Source organism: Phalangium opilio, unplaced genomic scaffold, assembly GCF_054372755.1.
Source record: "Phalangium opilio isolate 3A_F unplaced genomic scaffold, DU_Popi_V2 ptg000113l_1, whole genome shotgun sequence".
NCBI lineage: Eukaryota > Metazoa > Arthropoda > Arachnida > Opiliones > Phalangiidae > Phalangium > Phalangium opilio.
In genome coordinates, this window is record NW_028324209.1 from 3119691 (window position 1) to 3129150 (window position 9460).

At 38.2% G+C, this 9460-nt stretch overlaps 1 protein-coding gene across 6 annotated transcripts in view; it reads left to right on the top strand.

The window, feature by feature from the left end:
- Orp8 (Oxysterol-binding protein-related protein 8) overlaps nt 1-9460 on the top strand; it is a 101785-nt gene that overhangs the window by 89373 nt on the left and 2952 nt on the right. For 2 of the 6 annotated variants that reach the window (XM_089853137.1, XM_089853140.1), the window contains 12 exons: nt 2334-2417; nt 2527-2799; nt 6415-6494; nt 6585-6647; nt 6703-7017; nt 7082-7400; nt 7466-7647; nt 7706-7890; nt 7957-8234; nt 8296-8719; nt 8794-8979; nt 9057-9442. In XM_089853137.1, the coding sequence (XP_089709263.1) occupies nt 2334-2417; nt 2527-2799; nt 6415-6494; nt 6585-6647; nt 6703-7017; nt 7082-7400; nt 7466-7647; nt 7706-7890; nt 7957-8234; nt 8296-8719; nt 8794-8979; nt 9057-9442 (2775 nt within the window). Of the gene's footprint in view, nt 1-2333; nt 2418-2526; nt 2800-3976; nt 4134-5595; nt 6141-6414; nt 6495-6584; nt 6648-6702; nt 7018-7081; nt 7401-7465; nt 7648-7705; nt 7891-7956; nt 8235-8295; nt 8720-8793; nt 8980-9056; nt 9443-9460 lie in introns of those variants that run through there. The other 4 variants (XM_089853138.1, XM_089853139.1, XM_089853141.1 and 1 more) reach the window with 4 other exon arrangements.

The following is a 9460-nucleotide window of genomic DNA, read 5'->3' on the forward strand; positions in this document are numbered from 1 at the left end:
AAAATTTTGGAAGGTCTTGTGCTTCCATCTGTATAAAAATAGAGAAACGCTGAATATGCCACATAATTAAGTTATCTATATTTTAATTAATAATATTAATATTATTAAATTAATTTAATGTTTAAGTCGTAGAATTTTGTAACGTGAAATTATGTTCATTAATTCCAGGCATAGATTGATTATATGGTGAGCCTAGGAAAATAACTGGACTCCATCTCGATACGATCGGCGTAACTTGTTTGTTTCTCTCTTAACAAGCTTAGCACTCTAGGGTTATTTCCCATAAACAAAAGTAATCCAATAACGCTTCTTCTGGGTTCATATGGAAAACAGAGATGACCTGAAAATATCAGGGAAAATTGATCTAGAGTCAAGAAACTCGGGGGAAATATCCGGGAAAATTGATTTAGAGTCAAGAAACTCGGGGAAAATATCAGGGAAATTGATTTAGAGTCAAGAAACTCGGGGAAAATATCAGGGAAATTGATTTAGAGTCAAGAAACTCGGGGAAAATATCCGGGAAAATTGATTTGGAGTCAAGAAACTCGGGAAATAATCCGGGAAAATTAATTTAGAGTCAAGAAACTCGGGAAATAATCCAGGAAAATTGATTTAGAGTCAAGAAACTCGGGGGGAAATATCCGGGAAAATTGATTTATAGAGTTAAGAAACTCGGGGGAAAAATCAGGGAAAATATAATGGAATATAGATTTAGAGCAATAAACCCGGGAAATATGAGGGAAAATAGATTTAGAGCAAGAAACTCATTAAAATTCAGAGTAAATCATAAACATTTGCTCATAATCACGAATTCCTAAGACATGGTCAAAGGACCCATATCTGCAAGACTGCATATCATAACCCAATTTGTGTACGCGTTGTGCGTATTAATTTATGCATCTCTGAATCTGCGCGTGAAATCTGCTTCGTTCGCATTCTGCTGCGTAAGATTATGAAGGATCCCCTTCAATGTAAAACGTTGAGTCAAATAAGTTAATTCCTCTTTACTATCTTAGATAAACAAACACGCAACTCCAAAATCCATTATTCAGTTTCCAATACATTTAAAAATTCTAGAATTTTCCTTGAATCCTTTCCTTCAAATATTTAAATAAAAATTTGCATATTGTATATCCAAAATTATTTTTTCGTTTGTCACTCTGAATCGCTAGAGGGCTATCCGATAACAATTAAATATTATTTTAAATAAATCCAACCTTCGAATTGCAAAACGAAACACGGAATTGTTCGGATATAATTTGAATATTTCGCTGACTTTATAGCGCTTCTACCGTTAACACCCTACAGTCTTATACGTCTACGCAACAACAAGATATCAACTCTAAGATTTCACTAATAAGGAGGGGGAGGGGCGTGGGGGGACACAGAGACACATAGGCGTTATACTTCTAAGTTCTCAGTTGTAAAATGCGTGAAGTCGAATCAGCAGAATGAAAATGTATCTCAATTTCGTTTCTCTGTAGTCTGGAGAGAGAGAGTCTCTACATTTTCCATTTTTACAACAACAGCGATACTCGAGTTCTTTCTTATCAATATCAGATTTATCTAAAATAAAAAATAATGAACTTGTACTGGGAAAATCTTTGCTGATAGTGGAAGAAATTGTAATAAATACGTTTTAACCAAGACGATTTTAGTCGGGTTGAAATTATAATTTTTGGAGGTGTACTTTTAAACGTTTCAAACTGGCTGAGAAAACTTCAACCAAATTTGCACGTTCGGCCAGCTCTCCCGCTGCAGGTATTTGTTCATAAATTATTTATTTATACGTCTTAAGGGTCTTGGTTGGTTTCTTCTTAATTAAACCGAAGGCTTTTTATATTTGAATTGTTAATTAATATACGTAAAGATTTTGAGGGACCAGGCTTCGAAATAAGGATTTTTTTTTTTGGTTCAAACTGGTCCTTCAGACTGGGAACCATTTGTGTCTTGAATGGTTAAACTAGTCCCAAGGACCAGTGCCCCTTACTAAATGTAATCATTAAAGTTGTCGTTGGGACCAGTGAGGCTCAGTAGGGTTTCAATTACAAAAGTGGTCCAATGAATTAATAATCTGAGTTCTGACTTGTAGACACCTTATGCAATGAAAATGTTCGCGGGGTAACCGCTCTCAAATTCCCCGCTGAGTTACCTGCCCCTCAAAATACTTTGGTTTAGCTTAGCGCCATTATGGTATATTTTTTACGGAATGAAAGCTATTTAAGCCCCTCCTCCTGGTGGGTTTTTAGCACTATAGCTAAAGCCAGCGTGACATTGCATGACGTAGTACTGCCAAGACCCTATTACAATTTATTCTGTATTTGTGTTTATAGTGCCCAACAGTACGTTACTAACGTTAGAGGAAATCCAACTTAAACCAACACCAAGCAGTAGAAAATCATCAACTACTTACTCTGGTAAGTTAATATATAATTATAGCCTAAAGGTATATCATATGTTAATTTTAAATTTACAACCCTTTTAAGGTAATAACTAATAATATTTAAATATTTGATCACTCGATAGAAAAACCAATTCATCGGAAATCAAGTTGGGCGTTTCCCAGCTTTAATAAACACGAAGATGATTCGGGTCACTCGTCCAGATCATCCCCCGAGAAGAAACAAAGACACAAGAGTCTCAACATCCAATACAACAAAGGCGTGGTGTCCGAAAATCCAGCCGGAAGTGGTCTCATTACGACATTGACGCCAACTATTTCCGTTTCTCAATATAATTTGAATCGTTTCTCTTCCATACCCAGCGCGGAAGATTTATTGGATTTACATTTACCTAATGGTAAGTTAAACAAAAAACACCCTTATTTCCAAAGCCACGCCATTAACCAATTAGAAACGAGAAAGTAGGTCTTAAAATTTGGTTTCTCTTTCACTTGCTTATTTTCTTTTTCCCCCGCCATAATATCTACTCTCTCCCGCCACAATATCGAGCATAGGTTGACGACATAAACTCGCGACAAAGGGACGGTGAAATCAGCTTGAAACTATAATTCTTTTTTTATTCAAAGTCGCTAATGCGAGACTTAAGCTTAAATTTCTTCTTTGCTGAGCCTAATGTAGTTTTTTATCACGAAATTTAGCCACTAGTCACAATTTGATACCTTGAAGTTAAATTAAAAGGTGACATCGATTGATTCCATTTCAACCTCTATTTAAAATACTATCGGACAACGTTTGACCAATAAGAACACCGCGACCAGTAACGGACCGCCGTCTATGATTGGTTACTTTCTGTTTCTTAATAGAAGTATCTTAACTGAATCATTATATCCCCATTAATAATTCGCGGTTTCGTGTTAAGGTACTATTTATCCTCAGGCCTACTTTCGAAGACTTTTAGAAATGGCGGGAAAACGCGACCCTACGTGACCATGTGACTCGCTACCTCGCATCCACAATTAAATCGCGATTATACCTTGGCTTCTTATTCTAGACATTCTGTTACATTAGGGGCCCCTCACGTAATGTTCACGTAGGCTATATTTCACTCGAAAACCTACGAAACGCTCCGCGGTAAAGTTAAAAATAAAACGGAACGTGGTAAACAAATCTTAGAACAAAAATTTTTCGGCTGGATTGCGCTTGGAACTAGCCGCTTTAAGAACCGAAACGTACGCGATCCTTCCACAAGTCGATATATATATGTATAATAAAATGTTTTATGTATACATTCGCTACTATAATGCAGCTGTGTGGACACCTCTGTAATAAAGTAGAGGTTCTATTATAACTTCTACGTTAAGCTAAAACCTATAGCGAAAGAGTGCACCGCCCAAATAGTGTTTTTCGTATTTTTGCATTCGGTATTCGCGGTTGGGTCTTTGGTCCTTTCAGTATCGCGCCAAAATCAGATCACGCCATGGGTCCTAGCGCATAATTTTTGGTCGTTTCATAATGAACATCTAGAAAAGACCGGGGAAAAGTTTGGCGCGAATTTTCGCGTGGTGCGCGCCTTATGAAGGAGGAAAAGTAGCCAATTATAAGGCGGGATTTTTTTTTATGTAACGTGATTTAGGGTTCGGAAGTATCGGTATTTTCTCATGGTTATTGGTCGTGGCAAAGTTTTCGGATCAGGTGGCTCGTTGAGTTGTTGCATGAGGAATAATGAATCTGGTGAGATTTTTTTGGGTAATTTTTTACATTCGTTAAGTGCATTAATTATTTAGTGTTTCTAAATTATCGATTTCTTAATGCATTGTAAAGGATTTCTTTTTGTTTGAACGGAAAAATAGGCTTAACGAAGTTGGGCTTCTTCGCGAGATTTGGAGCATAGGTGGAATGCTCGCACGTCGCGCTAGTTTAGCAGGGGCAACAGCCTACAGGCCCCCGGAAATAAGTTTAACTAGGAGTGTCAGGTTGGAATCCATTTAAAACCTGTAGACGAAGTTTTGTAGAAATCAAAGCAAGCTATAATTGGCTATTTTTTGTTAATTAGACCACCAATATAATTACTCCTTGGTATGGAGGTATTTGTTACTGGTAGATTTAAAATTTTGATCATCCTGATTCGTGTCACCTAGGTGATGAAAGCTAATTTCCGGCTTGCGTAAACAACTCCTTTGATTTTGTAGATAACATTCGCCGGAACTAATTTATTATGCCATTTCTAATTTTTGAGTAGTTTGCTTCGTAAATTAATATTTGATCTGATAAGGTTATGGATTTCTACACCGTCATAGTATACAGGTTGTTTCTGATAAGTCTGGCATAAAATAAGGGGTATGTTCTTTGGGAAATCACTTTTGAGTCGAAAATATAACTTCTACGACATTTTTCCGTCCGAGCCACTGTTTTCAAGTCGTAGAATATTTTAGATTCAAAATCTTTTTTATGGCAGACTTATCAGAAAACACCGTATATAGTCACGCGTGCTTCAAAATTTAACGAGTTTACGATATAAAGCATTGTATTTCTGCAATCTGGCATTTCAACCATAAACTGAATAAATATTTACAAGGCTTGGGTTGGTTCTGGTTTAACTCTCTATTGTTTGATAAAAGAGAATGATCAATTTTATTTCACTAAAAGGTTAAAAGTAGGCGGTGGAATATAAACAGCCTGCCACAAGTAATTTCGTGACGCGCCGTTTTCGATCTGAATTCAAAAATTGTTTTTATACGCGGTAGTGTTACGTGATACTTGGAATTCTAGGGGCAATTTTCTCTAATGCTTTTTAAGAAAATGTTCGGAGGTTCATAGCTTGAAGTTGAGTATGTTCCTGACTGCGCTAGGAATAGGGACCCTGCCAAGTGACAACCCTAATATAAACTTCAGTTAAACAACTTCGGGAGGTGTAATATCAGTAATAGTTGTTTTAAGGAGCTATTTATACTCTCAAGAAAGGTTATAAATCTTTTATTACGAAGACGATCGTTCTAGTTTAATAGTTTGACCATTGCGAGATAATGTACGAGTATCTCTATCGCCTCCCCGGTCCTTGAAACTCCCTTTATTACAACATTTTTCGGAATTTCTTTATTCCTACGTCCTGCCTTCTTCCTCAGCTATGCATCACAGAATCACCCAGTGGCTTCCCTTCCCTCCAAATTTTCCCTTTTAGTTTTTCCCGTACTCGTTACCCTCTTCTGCTGGGTTCTGGCTCAGTTAGACCTGACAAATCAGTATTGTAAAATGTCGTCGGGTCGATCGTGTGTCCGGTCACGGTCCTTTTACCGCCGCGTCCGGTCAATAAAGTAGCCGTTTATATTATTTAAAATTCCCAGATTATTAATGTACCCCCCTTTCCAGGCAGTTAGCTTTTTATCCCCAATTTATTACGATAATAGTTAAATAAAGGGTCCGAAACTCTACTCTCAGGCTTAACCCTAGAAGTTAGGCTTAACTGCATTTACATCTTACACCGACGTTCGCAAGACATAGTTGTACGGAAGATAATCGTGTTTTTGTCGTCGTCTCCAAACGTTACGAAAGGCACCGATTGCCTCCCCCGGGCCAAGTGGAAACTAATAAACACTAGGACTGAAAGAGTAAACAAGAAGCTTGTTTACAAAATTGACGGCTGTTCAAATACTAAATAAGACTTAGAATACTCTTGTAGAATGGAGGGAAACTCTCTTTCTAGCCATTTTGAGAGGGGCCACGCTACTAGAGGAAGTTCAGGTACAGAAAAATACTTAAAAAATATGACATTTAATTGCGTTATCACGGTTTTGAATGGTACCCCCCTTCACTGTCATACAGTATTTTTCCCTCTTTCTTATTGACTAATTACAATTCAGCAATAGGTGTACTATTTTCCTCTTGTTTTACGGTCGTTATATATACAAAGCTGAATATAGATTTGCACGATAAAATATATTGTAATAATAGAGTAAAGAAACTGTAGGGTTAGTACAAGGAAGTAAATTGATTTTGTATTTTTTCGTTCTTGTAGGATCCAAGAGTCATGTTGAAGATTCTGAATCAACTCTCCCCCTTTCAGAGTCCTTAACAATGTCCGATTCATCCCCTAAGGTGCGCGTTTCTTCGTTTTTTAATTAACCCGGTGTCTTTTTAATTATATTCTTAATGTTGTCTGGTTTTTAAATGTTATCGTTGTGATAGGGTGATTTAAAAAACATGGATTTGTCTTCCTCAACAAAGCTAACGAAGAGAGAGTCGTATAAGGTAAGTTTAAAGCTTGACTTAAATATTAGTCGTATATTTAACTGGCGTATTTCAGGCTCAACGTAAAAACTATCGTCGGGAGAAGAAAAGGGTAGCTAAAGAACTGATGAGTACTCTGAAAGATCCCTCGATCATCGTGATGGCTGATTGGCTGAAAGTTCGAGGAACTCTGAAAGGTTGGACTAAACTGTGGTGCGTTTTGAAGCCAGGTTTACTATTGCTGTATAAAACTGAGAAGACGCAGAAAAGCAGTCACTGGATAGGTACTGTGCTTCTGAATTCGTGCGAAGTCATCGAAAGACCTTCGAAGAAGGATGGGTTTTGTTTCAAGCTCTTCCATCCTTTAGAACAATCTATTTGGGCTTCCAGGGTGAGTTTCTCGGTCGAATTTATGCCGTAGTTATAAGTGAAAGCGTTAATACAAAATGTTACAGGGGAATCATAAATTAACGGTTGGACCTATAGTTCAACCATTACCAATGTCTTACCTCATATTTCGCGCCCCGTCTGAATCTGCTGGTAAATGTTGGATGGACGCCCTGGAATTAGCTTTACGTTGCACGTCCTTGCTGATGAGGACCATGAGCGGAGGAAAACAAACCTTCCAAATCGGTTCTCCTAATAGTCCCGAAGAGATTGATCAGGAGCAGTCACCTAACCAAGTTGCTTTATTAGCGTCTCCTAATAATATTAGTACTCCTCGCCGTAAATTATGGAACGAAAGTGATATTGAAAAGCACTTTGGAGACCATGGTAAAACTCGGGAAAACATTCCGGATATTCTAAACAAAACTTTAATTTTCCCAATGTTTTTATAGATTTAGACGATGAAGGAGCTCAAACAGACGACGCGAGAGACGACATTCCTAGCACCTGTAGTCATAGGTCAACCGATTCGGAGTTCTCAGAGCCAGGTGAAGAGGAGGAAGATCACGAGGAACCGAGCGAATTACCAGTTGAAACGCCCTACATTGAGAATGGAGCTGAAGAGTTTGGCATGGTAAGATTCTTTTAACGTAACTATGCTGTCCATAAGTTAAAACTATAATGACCTTTAGGAAGGAGCTGAAGGTCAAACCGAGGACATGGCGGAAGAGAATAAGAGTCTTATATGGAGCTTATTAAAGCAAGTCCGACCTGGTATGGACTTATCGAGAGTTGTTCTCCCAACGTTCATTTTAGAAGCCAGGTCCTTCTTGGATAAATTATCAGATTATTATTACCACGCCGATATATTATCCCAGTGAGTTTTAAATCGACTTCCGTTAACGTAAAAGAGTCATTTACTCGAAGATGCCAACATTTTTAGAGCCGTTTTGGAAGACGACCCCTTTACCAGAATGAAACTAGTCGTTAAGTGGTACCTTTCAGGGTTTTATAAGAAACCTAAAGGCTTAAAGAAACCGTATAATCCCATTTTGGGTGAAACATTTCGCTGTTTCTGGCGGCATCATAATAATGGCAGTCGCACTTTCTATATTGCTGAACAAGTTAGTCATCATCCTCCAGTCTCGGCCTTTTACGTAACGAATAGACAAGATGGTTTTTGTATTAGTGGCAGTATTTTAGCAAAATCCAAGTTCTATGGTGAGTAAACGAACTCTCGAAGGTCTTCGAAGGCATCCGACTAAGTGTATAAATTTTGCAGGCAATTCTTTATCAGCTATTTTAGAGGGCACGGCTCATTTAACTTTATTAACTCGGGGCGAAAATTACGATATAACTATGCCCTACGCTCATTGTAAAGGAATTCTCATGGGAACGTTAACGATGGAATTAGGAGGCAAAATCAACATAGCTTGTGAAAAAACTGGTTATCGAACTGAGCTAGAATTTAAACTTAAACCATTTTTGGGTGGTCCTGAACTTGGAAACGTTGTTTCCGGAAAGATTAAATTAGGGAAAGAAACACTAGCCACGCTCGAAGGCCACTGGGATAGACAAATATGGGTTAAGGATAAACGTAGCGGAGAAGAACATCTTTATTGGGATCCTACACCCGATATTAAAGCTAATAGACTCAAGCGGTACACAGTTCCCATAGAAGTACAGGGGGAGTTTGAATCTGAAAGGTAATTAAATTAAATAGTTTTCTTCCGAAATTTAAATAGTTATTAATTAAATTAATTAACTTATAAAATTTAAGATTATGGCAGCATGTATCAATAGCTATTGCGAGAGGCGATCAAGTTGCCGCTACTGACGAGAAAACTTTATTAGAAGATGCCCAAAGAAAAGCGGCCAAAGAGCGACTCGTTCTTTTGGATAAATGGGCACCCAAATATTTTTATCAAGATATTATAACTGGAGAATGGGTTTATAAACACGCCGAGTAAGAAGAATGAAACGCGCCGCTTCCATCGGAGACGGTAAGCTTAGGTCTAACCGTTTCATTCGTTTCTCTAAAAGCTCGAGACCTTGGGACCCTCGGAACGACGTCATTCAATACGAACAGGATTATTTGGTTAAAACTAAAACTCATCATCGAACTCCCGTCGTTAGAACGAGTAGTATCGTTAGTATGGACGAAGAAAGGGTCAACGTGGTCAAGAAGAAGGCAGCAGCCGCTAGTAAAAATTTAAAAAAAGGAGGAGGTAGCGCTTCTTCTTCAAAGAATGGTCCTAGTAAACAGAGTCTGTCATCCGTAGATTCGAGAGTCGAAAGAGCCTTGGTGGCGGCTGTCAGACATCGAGGAAGAAGTCATACACCCAGAAGTTTAGCTTCACACGGTGGAAGCGAAGAAAGTTCGTCACCCGATGGACATTTACACGCCAGTGACTCAACCGAGAGTGAAGGCGAGTCATTTACTACTA